Raw genomic sequence first — 20,809 nt, 5'->3', positions numbered from 1 at the left:
GTTTTCATTAAAAAAATGGCTCTTTCCCATGCTTTTCAAACCATGGTTTGCTACACCAATATATGTCAATCTAGCCAATTGTAGTTTACTAAACAAACCATGCTTAAATAAATCATGGCTTATTGTAATGGCTGAGCCCAATCATTGCAAAAGCCTACCAAGCAACTGAGAAATCAATTGAATTTTAGCTACAAACATTTTTTTTTCTAAATTATATGGATGCTAGCTTCTTGTATGTTAACCTATGATGTACTACATGCCTGCTGGAATAATGCCAAGGAAAAGTCCTCTTCAGTCATTTGCAAAATAATTACATGTAGCATTATATTTAGTTAGAAGAAATGTTTTGATTCATTTCAATGTATCTTACAGATTTTTGAACATATATAGTTCCAAGCAAGTATACACAGAACTATAAGCAGGCACAGGAATATATGTCAATTAAAAATGCACAAAATTGGTCTGTAAGTTTGTTTTATCAAAAATAGAGGGCTTAGGGAATGGCCTTCAAGGATAGGAGGAAGAGCTGCTACCAAGGCAATGATCAGACAAGCATGGCTTGAGCCCCCACCAAGAAACCAGTTTGAGTAAATGTCTCAGGCAAGCTCCTCCCTGGTTCACTCTAAGACAGTGTTTCTCAGCCTTGGCTACTTTCAGATGTCTGGACATCTGAAAGTGGCCAAGGTTGAGAATCACAGCTCTAAGATAAAGTGAGGGAGAGAGGAAGCACACTCAGACTTGCAAGATTCTGTTACTGTAGTTGTTATAATAAGAGTAGTCCTGACCTATTGGCATTGGTTTCTTAGTCTGGTCTACCTTATATCAAAGCACAACTACACATATACTATCCTTAGTTGCAGTAAGTTAGCAATATTACTGTTTCAGAGCTTCCAGCAGTTTGTTTTTTTTTACTGTTTAGAGTATGCTTTATTTTTTATTTTTAGGTCTTAATTCTGTATCATGGATTATTTAATATGTGTAACATCATCATTATTTAAATTTTTGTCATCTTGTAATTATTAGTGAATCAACTTTAAATATAGAGCCCTTCTGATGTTCTTATAAATTATCCTTAGTATGATTTGTCATAGAAACATAGCATACAAATAACCATATTATGATAGAAAAAAAATCACACTTTAGCCTGAATCATGTATATATTCATTGGTTTCTATAAGTGAATTCATTTTCTTGAGTATAAGTTGCACATCCTGCTATCATTCACTCTTTAAATCCAACAGATCCAATTTCTTATTCTCAAGTGTGTACAAACTTTATGAATATAATTAAAGAAATCTAACTATTAACCGGAATTCTTCCTCATAAAGAATTCTAAAAGTATTTCCCTGCCACTAAAGGATTGGTATTAAACTTGTCTAAGGTCTAGAAATAAGGTATGGAAACCAACAATCCTTACCTCTTCTTAAGAACAGGATTATTATTTGTACTATGTGAACATATAGTTATTTGTTTGAACTGTTTCACTAAACCATGCTTTACAGTTAGGCAATATATCTGAGTATGAAAATGGTCTCATTGTACCATAATTTAACAACGTGAATATAGAATAAGACTGAGCTTATCAGCAACACTCCAACAATAGATCACATGCCTCCTATTATCCACAAAGAATGTGTTCTAGAGAGACAATAGAAATAAAAACAATCATTATCCTCTAGTTAATTAGGCTGCTTCCATGTTTCATTATATAGCAAGGATCCTGCAAATTCAAAGTATCCACTCCGATTACACTAAAGTCCTCTAAACATTTGTGAGCAGTAAATTTTCTCTCACTCTGCCCTTTATGTGTTGCAATTCCATATAGCATAGTATTTGTGCAAATTAATTCAGAGCTCTCTCTCAAACACCAGCATCCAGGAAGTTCCTTTTATGAATTCATAAGCTTCAATTTGGTTTTCCTGGCATTTAAAATAAATTATATAACACCATTATAGACATGCTTTCACGGAGGAAGCCTATATTTTATGATGCTGGGATTAGAGATAGGTTACCACTCAGCAGAGGAAAAGTTGTTATATTTTAGGTCTGGTCATGTCAAGTGGGAAGAGAAAAGCACACAAGAGAAAATGCCCCCTCCAAGAGCATGCTTGGAAGCATCAACATTGCCAACCAATCAAAGATTAGTATACATGTATCATCATCAACAACTATACATATATAAGTCACACAATTTATTGTGGACACTCCAGGGGACCCTTTGTGTAGGTTTGGAAAATAAGAGATAGGAAATTCCTATAGTAGAAGGGAATGGAATTTTGAATCCTTGAAAGGGGGAATCACAAACAAGGAAGAGATCCTGGGATTAAAAACCCATTCTGCAAATTCTAACTATTCTGCCATAGTAACAGACAGGGGTCAGACATATGGGACATTTGTTTTCCTCCCCCATCACTCTCAGCACTGAATCATAAATGGGAACAATTCAGAATATACAGGTAAACTCTATTTCAAACCTAAGTTACAATCCAAGTGAGAAATGGAGAAGACTCCATATTTAGGCATATTGAAGTCCATCAGTATTATGGTGGCCAACAGGACCTGCCATCAGGTTTACCTCCCTCAGATGGGTTGAGCCTGGCTGTAGTTTTCCAACACTCAACAAGTCATGCTAGTATGGAACCTTTATGATACATCCAAATAGAAGCTACTACAAATATTAGTTAATGGCCCATTAACAGAGAGAAGTGACAGTTCCTTTTCATTGTTTAAACTCTTACCTCTTTCTCCAGCCCTTCTCTTGGCTTAATGCATTGCACTTCTAATGCTAATCAACATGTAAAAGTCCTTACATACTGCCCTACTTCTGAAGACTTGGAATGCTTTACAACTGATTAATTATGTACTATCAAGTCAGTGTCAACTCTGTGAGCTTACTTTTCTTCTTGCAGACATTTCATTACCAGGCAGGTAACCTCATCAGTACATGGGGGAGTGGAATTTGTCCACTGGCAGCTTGTCCTACCAGTCTTGAATGGATTACTGAGAATATATGTAGGTCAGGGTTGAACCATGGTGTCCTTGGTGATCTCTGAGCTTGGTTGTTTGCTTGCAGATGTTTTACTTGACTTGGTAACTTCATCAGTGCCCTGATGCTGTTGTCCTGATCAGTGCACTGTTGACATTAGCTAGTCGGGTAATGAAACATCTGCAAGCAAACAACCAAGCTCAGAGAGCACCAAGGACTCCATCAATTATTGTTCATAAACATCTTGCTTATTTGGCTGTTGGTTAATAGGCATGTGATGAAAGAAGATATGCTTAGGGCTATTTGCCCCTTTTCTTGGCCCTTAGTTGCTTCCTTTTTAAAATGGTTTGTAGATGGAGCTTATCTCCACGTGTCTGTTGATGGCCGATTGGTCAGAATGCCAAGCCTCTAGGAATTGTCTAGAAAATTTGGATCTGGCTTGGCCTATAATGTCTATAGTTTTCCCTATTGAAATTGTATTTGCATTTGTCAGTCTGTTGTTAACAGACACAGTAAGTGTAATTCCTCATCCTATACATATCACACATTTATCAACCAATATCCACATAAGCAAGAACCAGTGCTCAGAAGAAAACAAGCTCAAAGAACACCAAGAACCCAACAATAACTGCCTTTATTCTTGTAGCTAGGTGACACAACTCCAGTTAAATAGAATAATATAATTATACAGGAGAGGCATTGTCTTTTTGGTCCTCCAATATGTAGTTGAGAATCAAGGGGTTTGGAAAGTCAATGGGCTTTCTTTTATCTTTCGTATTTTAAAATATTTTATGAGAAATATTCATTTTTTCCTTGCCTGCCTGTTGACTACCAAAGCTCAAATTTAGAAGTGGTATTGCTTTATTTCATTTCAGTTATGTTTGTATCTCTTTCTAAGAAAGGATTTGTACATCAGTCTGCAGCTTTTAAAAGGTACACAAACATTTGCCTTTTAATGTTTTTTTTTTTCAAAACTATGCATTGCTATCTGTATTTTACTATAAAATACCCATTTTAGGGGCATTGTAATCCAATGTTTGTTACATCTCAGTTGAACTATTAACAGTTACCATTATCATTTAGCTACTAGAATTACTGAATTTTTAAATATTGATTTGGCTAAAGCCATTGCATTGTTTTGTAATATCAGTATCTCTTATCAAGAAATGTTTCTTGTTTGGCCAATCAATACTGAACCAAACAAGTGCTTACTCATCCAAAAAACTTTTCCAAGGTGATCAGGTGACTAAATATAATTGCCTATAAAACAGGTATTTACAGTTTCTAGTTGACCTTCCCTTCCCACAATGAAAGCTGTAATTTTAGCACTGGCATTGACCCTTGTGGGTAAGTAAGCATTTTAATTCAAAATCTTTCAAAACTAGAACCTTAAAGAGACTAGTACTTTTTCATCAGAACAAATAATGGAAAAATCTTTACACATTAATGGAAACATTAAAAACTCTATATGACTGCAGCAACATTAACCAAAAATCCCCAAAACCCTTTATGTTTCTCATACTTCTGTATTTTAAAAAATTGGGAAGCATTTTTTCTCACAGAAATAAAAACATTTTCTATCATTTGACTTCTATTTTTATCTTGCAGGTTGCCAACAACAAATTGATCGTAAGTATCTTCCCAGGCTAGCATTATTTCTTCTTCTTCAGAAATAAAATAACTACATACAATTTTAAAAGTCCATTTATAAATTTATTTATATGTCATAGTATATTTTTCACACATTATCTTAACATTTGTTTGAATTTCCACAGAAACTGACTTAAACCCTGATAAAGTTTTATCGTATATTTATGAATTTCAAATTCAGAACAGAGTGCCAGGAGAAGGCTTTTCAAGTGCTGGAATGAAAGCTAAGTGTAAAATCGAAATTGGTCATGTTGATCAAGACTGGAAGTTTCTACAGGTAAGCAAATTTCTTAAAGATTTCTCTCTGTGCTCTTTTCAAGTTTTGGAGGAGAAAAAAAACCATCAATTTTTCCAACTTTGAATACAACATTTTCTGTTTTATGTCCTGATATAAATGCCTCATCACACTTTATCAGCTAATTATACTCAGATCATGCTAAACAAAGGCTTAAGAGTGTGCTCTGTAAAAGGTATAATTTCAGATGCACAGTCTTTGTTTGTTTGTTTGTTTATTTATTTATTTATTTATTTAATTCAATTTCTATAGCCACCCATCTCAGCAAGTGACTCTGGGAGGCTTACCACAATAAAACTATAAAATAGTTAAAACAATTACAATTAAATTAAAATACAAAATAAATATACATGGCTACCAAGTAAACAATGTATGGATGTTAATGAATGGACCATTTACACACTTGGGGCCCCAGGCCCAGGCACATAGCCAGGTCTTCACGGCCTTATGAAAGGCCAACAGGGTCGGGGACATCCTAATTTCTGGAGGGAGAATGTTCCAGAGGGCAAGTGCTACAGAAGAGAAGGCATGCCTTCTAGTTCCTGCCAACCGACATTCTCTGGCTGATGGGACCTGTAGCATACCCAACCAGCCAGATCGAATTGGACGGGTAGAAAAAAGAAGATGGTCCCTTAGGTAACCTGGTCTCAAGCCATGAAGGGCTTTAAAGGTGACAACCTGCACCCTGAATTGCATCCGGAAGCACACCAGCAGCCAATCCAGCTCATGTAGCTGTGGTGTTACATGTGTCGAGTACCCGACACCATTTACTACCTGTGCAGCTGCATTCTGCACCAGTTGAAGCTTCCGAATGCTCTTCAAGGGCAGCCCCATGTAGAGCACATTACAGTAGTCCAGACGGGAGGTCACAAGGGCATGAGTGACTGTGAGCAAAGCCTGTCAGTCTAGGAATGGGTGCAGCTGGCACACAACCTGAAGATGTGCAAAGGCCCTCCTAGCCATGGCTGCCACCTGCTCTTTGAGCAGGAACCATGAGTCTACGAGGACCCCCAGATTGCATACTGGGTCTGTCTGGGGCAGTGCAACCCCATCCAGGACCAAAGATGGAAAAACCTTGCCACTGGAAGGCCCACAAACCCAAAGCCTCTCAGTCTTGTGTGGGTTGCGTTGAAGCCCATTGCACCCCATCCAGGCCCTTACAGCCTCCAGGCACTGGGTCAGGACATCCACGGCATCACTCAGGCAGTCTGGGGTAGAGATATAAAGCTGAGTATCATGAGCATATTGATGGTATCTCACCCCAAACCATCGGATCACCTCCCCCAACAGCCCCATGTAGATGTTAAATAGGAGAGGGGAGAGAACTGAGCCCCGAGGCACCCCACATAGTAAGGGATGTGGGCTGGACCTCTCCCCCCCTATCAACACTGACTGGAACCAACCCCGGAGGAAGGAGAAGAACCAGCACAACACTGTGCCACCCACCCCAACTCCCAAAGCCGGTCCAGAAGGATACCATGATCAATGGTATCAAAGGCCGCTGAGAAGTCAAGAAGAGCGAGGATGGTTGCACTGCTCCCATCTCACTCCTGCCAGAGGTCATTAAAGAGTATGATCAATGCCGTCTCAGTCCCATAACCCGGTCTGAACCCTGACTGAAAAGGTCCAGATAATCTGCTTCATCCAGGGTCCTCTGCAGCTGCCACGCGACCACTGTCTCCACAACCTTCCTTAAAAAGGAGACTGGAGACTGGACAAAAACTGTCCAGGCTAGTTGGGTTGAGCAATGGCCCCTTGAGGAGAGGATGCACCACTGCCTCCTTAAGAGCCAATGGAACCACCCCTTCTCTCAGGGAGTTGTTAACTACCACCCAGACCCTATCACAGGCAGCCTTGACCAACCAGGAGGGGCATGGATCTAATACAGAAGTGGCCGAACTAGTAGCTGCGAGGGCCCTGTCAACTTCCTCAGGTGTAATTGGATCAAACTCCCCCCAGATAACCATGCCAGACTTTGCCCCCGTATCCTCCACTGGCCCTGCCTTAAAGCTGGAGTCCAGAATAGAGTGAATGCGAGCGACTTTATCCACTAGATGCTGGATTTTTGCTGGATCAATTCTATTTTTCCAAAAATGTTACTGCCAAATTAACATTTAAATCTGTGTGACTATTCCAATACTTGCAGGATGAAAAAAACCACTACTGAGTCTTTACTTTGCAAGTTTTCTTTTTTCTCCTTTTTTTTATACATTTGAGTCAGCATTGACTCCTGGTAACTGCCTGGACAAGTCCCTGCAGTTTTCTTGGCAAGATTTCAGAAGTGGTTTGCCATTGCCTCCTTCCTAGGACTGAGATAGAGTGACTGGCCCAGGGTCCCCCAGCTGGCGTCATGCCTAAGGCGGGACTAGAACTCATGGTCACCCAGTTTCTAGCTTGATGCCTTAACCACTACACCAAATTGGCTCTCTTTTGCAAGTTTTGTACTATCTGCTACTTTAAAAGATTTGATTGAATAAAACTCTTTGCTGCCTTCCCATGTAAGATAATACCCATTTCCAGATAAGTAGTTCTAAAGATAGAGTTCATACTTTCTTCAGTTATCACCCAAGAAGGGTGAGGATGTTTCTCCCAGCACTAAGGTCAATTTCCCTCGCCTAGTGGACTTCAGTTATATAAAGATTGCAGATCTTTCAATTTCTAGTGTTGGTTGGATATTCCTGGGAATTACATTGCAAATACATCTGAGAGCATTGGGTAGAACTGTAGCATATAATCCCAGTCTTCCCTGTCATACCAGCTCCTCTGGCCTCAACTTGCCAGGGGAGCTGGTATGACAAGGAAGATTGGGATTATATGTACAGCTCTACCCAATGCTCCCAAACATATTTAGACCAGATTTTTTTTCCCCTGCCTTTGTATGTAAACAGCTCATTCTTTTGATGGCCTTGGAGACATCTGATCTACATTGACATAACAGTTATCTCTACCCTGGAACTACGGGCTCCTGCCTTACACCATTTCCGCACCATTTTATGTTAGTTTAAATACTATGATTTTGATGCTAAAAATAAAATGTTATCACTCTATTTTTAAAACCTATCTAGAGAGAATTTATGGCTTCTTTTCTTTAAAGACAGTTCTTTAAATTCAGGTGGGAGATTAAGGAAGAATAAAATAAAGATATACTATGTGCATTTCTTTTTAATCTCTTTGTGTGACAGGTCCACTCCTTTGAAGCCATGGATTACAATGGCATGTACCCCAGGACGGACTTTGTTGCATCACCCAGTCTATCTGCAATGTTTGAGAAACAGTTGAAGAATTTAATTGTTACCTATCAATACAAAAATGGGCATGTAGAAAACATAATGGCTCCAGGACATATCTCAGAATTTGCTTTGAACCTCTACAAAGGAATTTTGAATATGTTTGAATGTACCATCAAGAGTGACCAGAAGAACTATAATCTAAGAGAGGTGAACCATAATTTCAGTTTTATCTGTGATATGGCATTATGACCTTCTGCTTTACTTTTCATCCAATAACACACTTACAATTCTATCTGGGTTATAAGAAACATTACTGGGCCAAGCAAGTTGAACAACAGTAGTGTGATTTTATCTGCAACCAACTTCCAGTTCAGTCTGTTGGATAGGTGTGGTTGTCCTAGGCTTGAGCCCCACAGCACTTACTGTGGAGGCATTGATAGTAGTGTCAATAGAGAAATTCCAAATTGCACTGTCAAAATCATATATTTAGAGCAGGGTTTCTCTGCAAAAAGTTGATTGGGTTCCATGAGAGACTAAGTGCAAAAAAGGCCCTCTCAAGCACAGCCCATTTTGTATGCTACAGATTTGCTTCTTGATTGAAGGTTCCAGGAATTCCATATCCTGATTAAGTTTGAAGACTGTATTTAGAGCACAACCCACAGCATAATATGTGTATTCAAGTCCCACTAAAATTTTAACAGAACAACCCTATGCCTGTCTATTCATAAATAAGGATTATTACATTCCATGAAAATTGCATACAAGATCAGGCCTTGAATGCCTGACTCTGTACTGGATTGTAGCCCTAGTATTTGTGTTTATATGTACACACAAACATCTGAAATAACCCGCTGGTAGAGCTAAAAGGAAATAAGAAAATTCTTCTTAAACTCCTATAAAATAAATCTGCAAAACTGTAATTTGGCTCATAATAAAATTTCAAAGTAATTTTACTTATATATGTCAATTAATTATCTCAACTAGATACTGATATTGGTAAAATAGTTAAAATTAGTCTGATAGAAAATCAGAATACAATAATTTAATTTAGAAAACAACTATGTAAATACAGGAATATTGAACTTGGGAAACTGACTTGGAGCCTACTGAATACTGACCATATTTGATCCTTGAATTGCATGAATGTCTACTTTTTATACAAGCTATTTTTTTCCTCACATCTTCCTCTGGTTAAATGAGTCCAAATCAGCTGAAATCAGGATCATTGTTTTTATTAGAGACTATATTCCACAGTATCCAAATTATCCAGCTTATCAGTATATGTGTAAAATATATACTGAAATAAAATAAAATAAAATAGAATAAGTAAAATAAAATAGTGTTCAAAAAAGGTTTATTGTATTGACTGTCAAGACATATCATATTGCTTTGTGGCATTTCTGCTCATCCACAGGTTTTTTGTTTTTAGGAAGGGGAAAAAGAAACAAGTCACGGAAGGTGACAAGTAGGTTTTTTGAATAGCAGCCTTACAAAATCCAATGCATATTCTCCTTCTTGAATTTCATATTGGATTCATTATGTGAAGGTACTGCTACAATGTGGGGTGGTGGCTATCAGTTCATTAAGCTAATGGTGAGTATAAAACACATGGAAGGCTTAAAATGCCTTGGGGGGAAAAACAAATTTAAACTTAGTAGATATTCTAGGTACATACTGAGGTTTCACTTTTGATGAAAACCAAAGAAGTGATATAATGTTAGAGATCTGAGTGAACTCTGCTAAGATAAGAAAGAACTAATTCTTACTGCTTTCATGGCACCTCTGCTCATATACAATTCCAAGGCTCCTAACAGAGGAATGTGTGAATTGTAGATTAGGTGTAATAGTACTTTTAGGGACAATATTCCAGTTCCAGCTCTGAAATGTCTTGCTTTTGAGGTTTAATTCTCATTGATCAGATTATTTGGTCATTTTTTTATTAAATTTTTTCCAAATTATGCTTTATATACAATAATCCTAATTGAAAATTAATAAAGAACTTCCCACAGGAACAAGCCAGGTCTTCACTAAGAGCTGTAGGAGTTTTCAGTGATGGAGGAGGAGGAAGAATAATTAGGAATAATTGAGAACTTGATTAAAGACATTAGGAATTAGAATAGGGATTGCAATTCCCCAAGTGGATTGATACTCTTCATAGGGAACATACCTTTATATTGTATTGATCATTATTTATTTTGCAGAATGGCATTGATGGTAAGTGTGACACAACATACTTCATTCAAAACACTGAGAAACCAGATGAATTCTTGATGACCAAAACCAAAGATTTAACTGATTGTGATAACATGGCTTTAAAGGTTGTTGGTGCTGCATATGTTACCCCATGTCAGCTCTGCAGACAGGTCAGTACCATTAATGGATATGTGTGTGTGTGTGGATGGATGGATGGATGGTTGGATGGATGGATATATGTTACAGATAGACAGATTATATAGATATAGATAAAGAGATAGAGATAGAGATAGAGATAGAGACAGAGATACTGATATAGAGAGTCGGGCATTCAAGATTAATAAATTATTATTATCAGACATAAATATATTGCAGATATAGATATAAATATATAATAAATATATAAGGTTTTTAAAAGGAAGATAAAAACTAATACAAACTAATGTAAACTAAGCAAGAAAAAAGAAAAATAAATCAAAGAGAATGCTAAAAGTGCAAGAAAGGGGGAAAAAGTAAAAGAAAAATAGAAAAGAAAGAAAACAGATACAAAGAAGTGGCTTCCAATCTTCTTTACAGCAGTTATAAGTACAATTATAAATTTACCTCTTTCTCTAAAGTCTCCTTTCTATAATCTATTCTGTCTAATCATCAAAAACATGAAATATAAATTCATTTTTTTCTGTTTTATGCAAAAAATCCGTAAGGGGTTTCCAGTCAGCAATATAGATATTGTCTTTTCTCTAATCAAACAGGAACATTACTGGCATCCCGAGACAGTTATTCATACAGTTATTTTCATAAGGAACATATTCCTTAAATTGAAAGCCTAGGTCTTAAAATAACTATATTGTGTGTATTAAATTGCAAAAACATGATTATATGATTAACTAACTTAAAAAATAGTCCTAGCAATTCTCCTTTGATTTTCATTTTTCACCTGCAATGTATATTAATTCAATGTTCTATTGAACAAATAGATTGCTTGTTATCAGGGTTAACTGGAGATAGAGTGTAAAGGGGGCAAATTCCCCTACCCTCCATGTAAAGTTCAAACTTTGTTAAATTGTAAGTTCAGTTAAGATAATTTAACACAGTGCAATCATAAAGAGTCCCTCCTTAAGAGGGAGATGGGCAGTGATAAAATTTGACAAATAAAATAAATAAATCATACTACCATATAAATGACTCTTATAAAGTTGCCCCAAATTTAATTGACTTCTAGACCAAGCTCTGCAAACAATGAAGTTTTCTGTAAATCTATACAAGAAGTGTTCCAAATTGAAAATAAGTTCTATTAAACTCAATTCCAAGCCATAGTTTTAACATTAGGTATATGCAAGTGACTACAGTTGTGATGTACATATTATTTGTCCCATCGGAAGACCTGAAAGGCAGTTTGGGATAGACCATCCTGGAGAAGGTCTATTTCTGTGGTCACCAAGAGTTGACACTGACTTGATGGCACATAATCAAGCAATCAAGCAATATGTAAACATGTAGAAATTTGAACAGTTTCTAGTGCAAGAATAGTAAACTAATTTTCATTTTCAAGATACCCACACATTTTAATCAAGCAGGCTCTCTTTTTCACGTACTTTTTTTTTCTTTAGGTATTCTAAGCCTAATCCTTAAAAAAAGAACATGAAAAGTATGATGAACCAAAAAAATATTCTACATTCTATTTGTCCCCACTATTGCCTTTTCCTAAACATCAGTAATAATGTTCTTGACAACACAGAGCCACAAGGATTGAAGACACCATATCAGTAACTGGGGTACATCAGAAAGAGGGTTTTATTCCATTCATGCCTAATTATTGGTTTTCAGTATCCATCTTGTTGACCACTGTTTCTATTGACCATCACAATAGATAACACAAAAGGAGATCAGATAAAAGGCATTTTCCTATTCCTCACTTGTCCAAGCAAGTAACAATATAGAAATTAAATGTGATTGTCATACAAAGGGCAGAGGTTCCCTTGTCCTGGATGGAATATAGTTTGCCAGCTGCCAAGCCTTATTGTTAACTGTACTCAAACAAAATTATAGTATTTGTATTGTATGAGTAGTCATTACCTCACTTCTATGGCATAAATTGCCTTCTAATGACATTTTCATTTTTTTCGGTAAAGAAAAATAGGAATTTTCAAGCCACAGCTACATCCAACTACAGAATCAAGGTTCTGAAGGGAAGAAATGATAAACTAATCCTACAAGCCAATGTTCAAGAAATCCGACTATTCACACCATTCAATGAACAAAATGGAAAAAGTGTCATAATGGAGGCCAGGTCTTCGAACTTTGTTATAATTGCTCCAAAATTATGAATGTCTTTATTTTATTATTGTATCACGCTACATACAATGCAACCCTTAACATCTACTGTATTGTGTTTCTAAAATTGTATTTCTTAAGTCCCAAATTATCATAGAGCATCATGACTAGCTATAAATCTGAAATACTTTGCTCACTTATTATATCATTACCTATTCAATTACAAGTATTCTCAGTAAAATTAGAACAGTCTTTTTTACTTCTTCTGTTTAGAATCAAAGGCGACAAGTTAACTTTCTCCAATATTGGCCTGAAAAACTTTATAACATTATACACAGTCAGTTGTTCAACCAATTTAGATGTTGACAGTATTGGTTGGAGTACAGGGATTTTCATTACTACAGGATACCAGTAATGGTCCAATTTATTACATGCCACATCTACTTCTTTTTTGAATAATAAATTAAGATAAAACAATATAAAATTGGCCCACAGAAATAATTTACCTTAATTATGTGGCTCAGAATTAGTTTTTAAAGGAGAGAAATGAAGCTCATCTATAGGTGCACTAAAATTATTAATGTTGCATTAAATGCTATCTCATAATCATAGCTCTGAAGCTTCAGCAAAGTTTTATGACCCAGAGATCAAGCACTACTTGAATTGAAAGATTAGACCAATAATACTATCAAGGTGTCCAGATTTTTTGTTTTGATTTTATCAAAACAAAAACCAGCTGGTAATCAAGGGCAGAACCACAAACATAGAAATGTATTCATAGTTTTTTTTTTCTTAATTTCACTGTATCTTTATTCTTTAGACAGAAAATGGAATTCTTTGAAACCCACAACCGCTTCCCACAAATACCTATTGACTTGAAGAAATATGGGTCACTTTCATATAATTTTAAAAATAGTGATCTTCCTCTACTTCCTGTTCCATTATCAAAAATCAAGAACAGAAACAAGGAGGTAAGCTTAAAGGTTAGAATGCAAATGGATTTTTGGTTCCATGTAAATATTCTTGGTTCAATGATTAAACAATATCTGAAACATTTTGGAGTTTTGTGGTTGGCTTGGTTTTTTTTTAACCAAAAAACCCCCTTTCCAACAGATTGAAGATGGATTGCATTACCTGGCAAATGAAAATTTCCCAAAAGATGGTAAAAGATTTATGCATCTTGTCAACCTTTTGCGCACAGACAATGAAATTAATTATTCTGAAGTGTTTGACCCCTTCTTTAGCCAGCCAATGCATAGGTAAGATAATACAGGAAGTTATTTTATTACTGAAAAGCATAATTGGATATTTAAATCCAAATAATCACAGTTCAGGCATGATTTATCCTTTTTTCTGCAGAGCCACCATTTTGGATTTAATTTCTGCTGTGGGTACCTCAGTGGCACTAAAATATGTGAGCCACAAAATAGTTCAACAAGAAATCACCAGCACTGAAGCAGCCCAGACATTGCTTGTGTTCTTCCATTTCTGCAATGCATCTGAAGAAGTAGTTGAAGAAGCTATGGTAAAATACTGCTATCATTCTTGCAATTGCTATTACTATATTGTTAATGTTGTTAACTGTTATTATTAGCAGTAGTACTCTTCCAAATGATCCTCTGTTTGTGGTTGGCTTGTTTTTTTCTTTTTAACCAAAAAACCCCCTTTCCAACAGATTGAAGATGGATTGCGTTACCTGGCAAATGAAAATTAACTTAATAGATTAACTGAGGGAAACTCTAAAACATGACAACACATGCAGTTTGGATATCTCAGAGATTTGCAAATAACTTCTAGCTTCTAAACTCACTCTCCTTATCTTGAGTAACACTAACCTGAATGAAATTCTCCAGGTGTGGAAGCTGTTGTTTGCAGATGTTGCTGAACTATAACTCCCAGCTTCCCTACCCAGCATTGCCAGTGCAACATGCGTAGGGCTATTGGTTCAACCTAACTTTCCTAGTAACTAGATTAGAATTTACACCTCCACCATCATAGACCAAATCGTGAATCATATCTGGTATGAAAGTTGAGAGTGTCAGTCCTTCCAGGTAAACCAGTCAGGAAACACAACTAGATGAACTAATTCTACTTTATTGTACGGCTACATTAACAGAATCTTGCAAATCGGAAAGTGCAAATCTCCCGCCCTCCCTATTTATTGCTTGAGGGTTCAGGGGGGTCTTTCCTTAGTTTCCTCTTTAGACCATCACCCTCTCGTGGACTTCCTTTCCTTTTATCTGATCGTTCCCTAGGCAGCATCTCTTCCCTCTGTTCTCCAAGGTCATCCTCACATCCCATCACAAAGAGAGACAGCAAGGTGAAATGCAGAAACCTGAATGCTATTTATTTATTTTTATTTATTCTTCAAATTTCTATCACCGCCCATCTCTCCCAAAAAGGGGACTCTAATGCTATACAATATGTGAAGAAGAAAATCTATGGATATAGCTTATACTGATTTACTTAACTTGGCATTAGCACATTCCATTGACCATGCTGATTGGAAATTATAGGAGCTGCAATTCCAACATATCTGAAAGCTGCCACATTGAAGAAACTCATATTCTTTCCTTCTAAAATGATAATACTCTCATCAAATAAACTATGGTGATTCCCTATGTATAAGTCTGTAATTATTGACACACTTGCCTGTGGCACTGACACCATCTAATGCAATGTTCTTATCTGGAATCTTCAAAATGCTGCAGATCTCAAAGAAAATTTGTCCTGAAATTGTTTTTATTGCATTCAAATCTCTTTGTCAGATTTGGAAACACTTGGCTGACTTGAGAACTAATATCTCTGTTGGCTCAGAAACTGAGCTGGAGTTTTTTGTTTAAATGTAGCCTTGTCATAAACTCATAGATCAGGGCTTTAGGCAAGCTGCTCATCTGTGATGTGGAAAAAGTGATACTGATCAGTTCTCATAAGAAATATTGGGATAATACATTGTAAGAAATCTTATACGGTAAGATATAAATGCTATAGACCATTTTACAGATGCTAAGCAATATAATTGCTTTATATTTAGATTTTAAATTTCTGACTGTGATCTAGCATGTAGTTGCATCAATGTTACAGATCCACATGTTAAATATGAGCAAATCATTTGCTTCATGTTTGCATCTCCCTTTGACACTCAGTTATAGTAACAGCCAAATATTCTTTCCACAGGCCATTGTGACAGAAGTTCTTAAAGGTCCACAGAGTCTCTATTGTACTTCCATCTGTCTCTGCTATGGAACATTACTTTCCAGATTCTATGCTGTCTCAGACACAATCTCTGACAAATATCTCAAGGTACGTTGCCCAGTTTCAATTCTGTTTCTTTACCTAAAGTTCCTTAAGTTCCAAGGTGCTACCTCAGCTCAGATGAAGGAACTTTCAAATGAAAATATCTCTGTTGAGCAATTTTCAGGTGTTACTACAAAGCATTAAAATGAGATTCTTGTTTCACTGACATCAGAATTGTGATCTCCGACTGGAACTGAAAAAAAATGTGAGAAGAGCAAATAACACTTAACATTTATATGGCATATTTACCTGAGAACAATAGCTTTATATTACTTGTTCATTTCTTTTATAAAGCATTTTTATAAAGTTCTTATTATTGTAAGTTATTTTTTTAAAAAAATAAATGTAAGATTCCATGGCTTGATTAAAAGCAATAGTAAATGTGCCAATTATATGTTCCATAACATTGCCTTTAAAGAAGACATTTTACAATTATATGTAGGAAATCAACATTATTGTCAACAACTGGAATAATTATCATTGCCTTTCATGTATTTTTTTAATTTATATGGAAGATTGTGTTGTTGATACTGTACACTGACATTTGAAACACACTGATATGTACAAGCTTATTTGTAAACAGATATTTTTTTTCTAGAGTTATGATAAGAAAAGCAACTGGTATCTGGTGCTACAATACCAGTTTTCTAGACTGTAAAAATGTAACATGGAGTTACATCTGATGTAACCAAATCCTTCATTTTAAGAACCATACTGTATTCTTTAAGGTTACATCATATTGACCAGCCTGACAATCTAGAATTACGAGTCTGCAGTTCTCCAGAAGAACTCATCTCAGTCTGGAGTGGAACATCTGTGCTTTCTTCTGATGCCCACCCAGTATTTTATACATCACTCCATCCAAATGTCATATCAAAGACATAGCTATGCCTTTCCCACTTGTGGGGATATTCATAAGAGTACCTTGTGCACTAGCATTCTTGGAATGGAACTACTGACTGTTCATAACCGTATACCAAGTTTAATGTAACACTGTTTTTTTCACAGCCTCTGACTGATTTTGCAACTAAAGCCATAAGTTCATCGGATATAGATGCAAGTGTCTTGGCTCTGAAAGCCTTTGGAAATGTGGAACACCAAATTGTCTTGAAACCCATTATGAAGTATCTGCAAACTGCTATTCCCTCTGATGTTAGAATTCAACGGAATGCTATCATGGCTCTAAGAAATCCTGGGAAAAAAGATCCTATACGGGTAGGAAGATTTGGGGAGGGGGGAGGATGGTTCATTGGACTGTTTTTACTTGCTTATTACATTAACAATATCATGGAGCTAGTGGTCTAACATGAGTTGACCATAATTATGTGGAGTATTATATGAGGCCAAAATGCTTTACAGTGGACAGAAACAAAGCATATAAGAATCTACTTTTCACATTGCCAGTGAACTTTCCTGAAGAAATAAATGGAAAGAATAATGACAAAATCACTGATGGATTCTCGTTGGGGGATTTCTTGTACAGGTTCTAAGCTGTATTTCTTGCTTCCTTAGCAAAAAATATACATACATACATACATACATACATTTTACACAGACACAGACACACACACAGACACACACACATACACACATACACACACACATACATACACATACACATATATTCATACACACACACATACACGCACACACACAGAGTATATATATTCTGCCATTTTCCCTAACTGGCAGAAATTTCCAGGAGGATCTCTTCTCAGTGAAATGAGAGGGAGTAGCATGTAAATATTAGTTGGGTATGATTTTTGAATAGAAACATTGTACACAAAAAACCTCCATGTTTCCTGCCAGTGTTTTCAACAGTCCATTGCACGATCCTGAAAATGCTGAGTTGCATTTATATTTCACAGGAATTAGAACGAAATTCCATTAGAGAGGGAAAAATATCTGATGAATATATGTGTGACTTTCTTTCGGAATATAGTAGCACTGTGCTCCAGCTATATGCCTACTTTAAGCCAGACATGGAATGAGGCTATTCAGCATGGTTTTTAACTCATTTGTAACAGAAAAAGATTCTCTAACTCACCTTATCTCTAATTCAAAATCCTCCACTTCCTAAATGTAGTTTAAAGGCTCAGTCTGGTGGGAAGAGTCACATCAGGCACCCAAAAGACGAAACGTGTGAGCCCAGGCACCAAAAAAGCACTTGCTTATATAATGCTCCGGCAGTGGATAAGAAGAAGATATATTGAATTTGGGGACTAACAGTCCTTTGTCCAATCTAGTGACCTTTCTCCAATCAGTTTGTTTCCACAGCTCCCATTGTTTTCACTTCCCATCCTTTCCCTTCCTCCCTTCGCCTTACAATATTTTAAATGCCACGTGTGTGCCTCGTGTGGCGCAGAGTGGTAGGCAGCAGTATTGCAGCTGAAACTCTCCCCACGACCCAAGTTCAATCCCAGCAGAAGATGGATTCTCTCTCAGGTAGCCGGCTCAGGTTGGCTCAGCCTTCCATCCTTCTGAGGTCGGTAAAATGAGCACCCAGCTTGCTGGGGAAGATGACGACTGGGGAAGGCAATGGCAAGCCACCTTGCTTTAGTCTGCCAAGAAAACGTCATGAAAGCAGCGTCCCCCCAAAGGGTCAGACATGACTCGGTGTTTGCACAGGGGCCTTTCACCTTTCACCTTTTCATTTAATGTTGACTGGTCCATTTTTGCTTAACTGCATTAGTTGGTACTGAATTCTGTCCTGCTTGCTAATCCTCTTCACAAATTATTCATTAATTAGCTTTTTTTTCCCAACTGTATAAAATTGTAAATGAAATAATTGGGTGGGTCTGTCTTCATCCAGCCTTTTGACCTTTTAAGCAGAATCTCACCCCTCCACATATCAAATTTTGGTCTTACTGATTAATGTACATGTCTTAGTTTATTAGGTAGCAATGCTGGAGAGATCAAAAATGGGATGGCAGTGCAGATTGAATCAAATAAAAAAGCTTCATTAATGCTGTAAAAATGATCCTTGTTATGGTCAAAAATTATGTAACATGGAAACCTTGCAATGTTTTCTAGGGGCCTATTTCATCCCCTCATAATAGTTTAACATTCCTGTAAATTTCATCTCTTTCTGGTGAAGACTAGAAACAAAGAAACTATAGGTTGTAACACAAACCCTTGCACTGATTTCTATGAGATTTGACACACCCCATCCCCCCAAAGTGCACAACTTTCCTGAACATTTTGTCTCAATCTGATAATGAAAAGAAAGATATCAGTGTCCTTAGCTGTTCCTCGTTCAGTACAGCAACACTGTGCCTTTGTCCCATTTTAGATAAGGAGAAGCTAAAGTCTGGCTTTCCAGTTCATGCTTTTAATCATGAATAAGCAAGAATGGGCTCCCAACCCCAGATCAACACAAGATGAATCTGTTTATTTTCATGGCTAAGAATCTGACCATGAAAGTATCAGATGATCCTTGCACGGCTCTAATATTTACTATCTATTTTGCACAGGTACAAGGATTTTTACTTCAAATAATCATGAATTACCAAATTGCTCCTATAGTCCGAGCATGTGGTACCTTTGTCCTTATGGAATTGAAGCCAAAGTTGCCTGTCCTGATTATCTTAACTAACGCAATGTTACACGAACCTAGTATACAGGTTAAAAACTTTGTCTACATGTACCTGAGCACAATGGCCAGAAGCACAGCTCCTGAACTCCAAGTGATGTAAGTCTAATAAAAAATGTTTTTAACAACTAACAAGTAACAAACAGCAGTACTCAACATGAACCTTGTTGGATCCATCCTTTTTTTTTTTTAGGGCTTCTGCTTGCAAGATGGCTCTCAATGTACTGTGTGGAAAAATTCAAGCGCAAGCTGGTTATCAATTCAGCAGCTTGTACTTCACTGAGTTCCTTGATGGTAAGCTACATATGTTCTCCTACTAATAAGTATTACTTATAACCAAGCAGTGGCTTAAAATGCCTATCTGTAGGGTTTTTGTTTTTGCTTTGCTGCCTTGAAGTCAGTCTTGACTCCAGGTAACTACCTGGACTAGTCCCTGCAGTTTTCTTGGCAAGGTTTTTTGGAAGTGGTTTGCCATTGCCTCCTTCCTAGGGCTGAGAGAGTGTGACTGGCCCAAGGTCACACAGCCGGCTTTGTGCCTAAAGCAGGACTAGAACTCACCGCCTCCCAGTTTCTACCTGGTACCTTTAACCACTACACCCAATTTGCCACCCTCAGTTCCTTAATATCCTGAGAATATGGCTGAGAGTTGAAATCCAACACAATATGAATGCACCATACTTGATTTTCAGCAAAAGATTGTTGATATGAGCTGTTTGTCAACACTTTTTGGTTTTTGGTTTGCTGTTTTTCTTTTCACAAAGGGCCAAGAAAGAAGAGTTTTGGGAAATTTAATTTGGGGGGACTTGTTTATGAGAAAATTGCCCAGATTTTTTTTTCTTTACTTGCAAATTTATAACACATTGATAATTCAAAGTAACTTACCTTGCTGCTGCTGTTGTTTTTTACGATATAATAGAAGTATTTTTAAAATATCTGCAATGTACAGTGTTGGGAAAGACTTGTGTAATATCTCAGGAACCACCATTATTTAAGTGCAAATTTCCTGATTCCCAGAGAGAATGAAGGGTAACAAATTTCTGGAAGTGAATTTGTGCAGGCAGGCAGGATCTTATATTTGCCAATGATAGCAGATTATTTCCATCATCTAAGATTACTCAATCCTCTGTTTCTATCATTCTGAATACTAGAGGCCCATGCTGTAGCATGAGTCCTTCTTCTACCACACACACAAACACACAAAAACAGTTAGAAACTTAAATCATCCACATATTTTCATCTTTCAATTGGCTTTGAAAGCAGAGAAAGAGGCTGAAAATATTCCGAATGAATAC

At 36.8% G+C, this 20,809-nt stretch overlaps 1 protein-coding gene across 1 annotated transcript in view; it reads left to right on the top strand.

Annotated features, from left to right (window-relative positions):
• Positions 1–4,293: 4,293 nt before the first annotated feature.
• Positions 4,294–20,809, top strand: part of LOC134494611 (vitellogenin-1-like) — a 44,681-nt gene continuing 28,165 nt past the window's right edge. Inside the window, exons 1-13 of the mRNA XM_063299862.1 lie at positions 4,294–4,333; positions 4,595–4,615; positions 4,762–4,913; positions 8,114–8,368; positions 10,363–10,524; positions 12,487–12,644; positions 13,449–13,599; positions 13,742–13,887; positions 13,988–14,153; positions 15,806–15,931; positions 16,934–17,140; positions 19,399–19,616; positions 19,711–19,811. Coding sequence (XP_063155932.1) covers positions 4,294–4,333; positions 4,595–4,615; positions 4,762–4,913; positions 8,114–8,368; positions 10,363–10,524; positions 12,487–12,644; positions 13,449–13,599; positions 13,742–13,887; positions 13,988–14,153; positions 15,806–15,931; positions 16,934–17,140; positions 19,399–19,616; positions 19,711–19,811 — 1,903 coding nt within the window. The remainder of the gene's footprint in view (positions 4,334–4,594; positions 4,616–4,761; positions 4,914–8,113; positions 8,369–10,362; positions 10,525–12,486; positions 12,645–13,448; positions 13,600–13,741; positions 13,888–13,987; positions 14,154–15,805; positions 15,932–16,933; positions 17,141–19,398; positions 19,617–19,710; positions 19,812–20,809) is intronic.

This window comes from Candoia aspera, chromosome 3, assembly GCF_035149785.1.
Source record: "Candoia aspera isolate rCanAsp1 chromosome 3, rCanAsp1.hap2, whole genome shotgun sequence".
Taxonomy (NCBI): domain Eukaryota; kingdom Metazoa; phylum Chordata; class Lepidosauria; order Squamata; family Boidae; genus Candoia; species Candoia aspera.
This window is presented reverse-complemented; position numbering and strand designations above follow the sequence as displayed.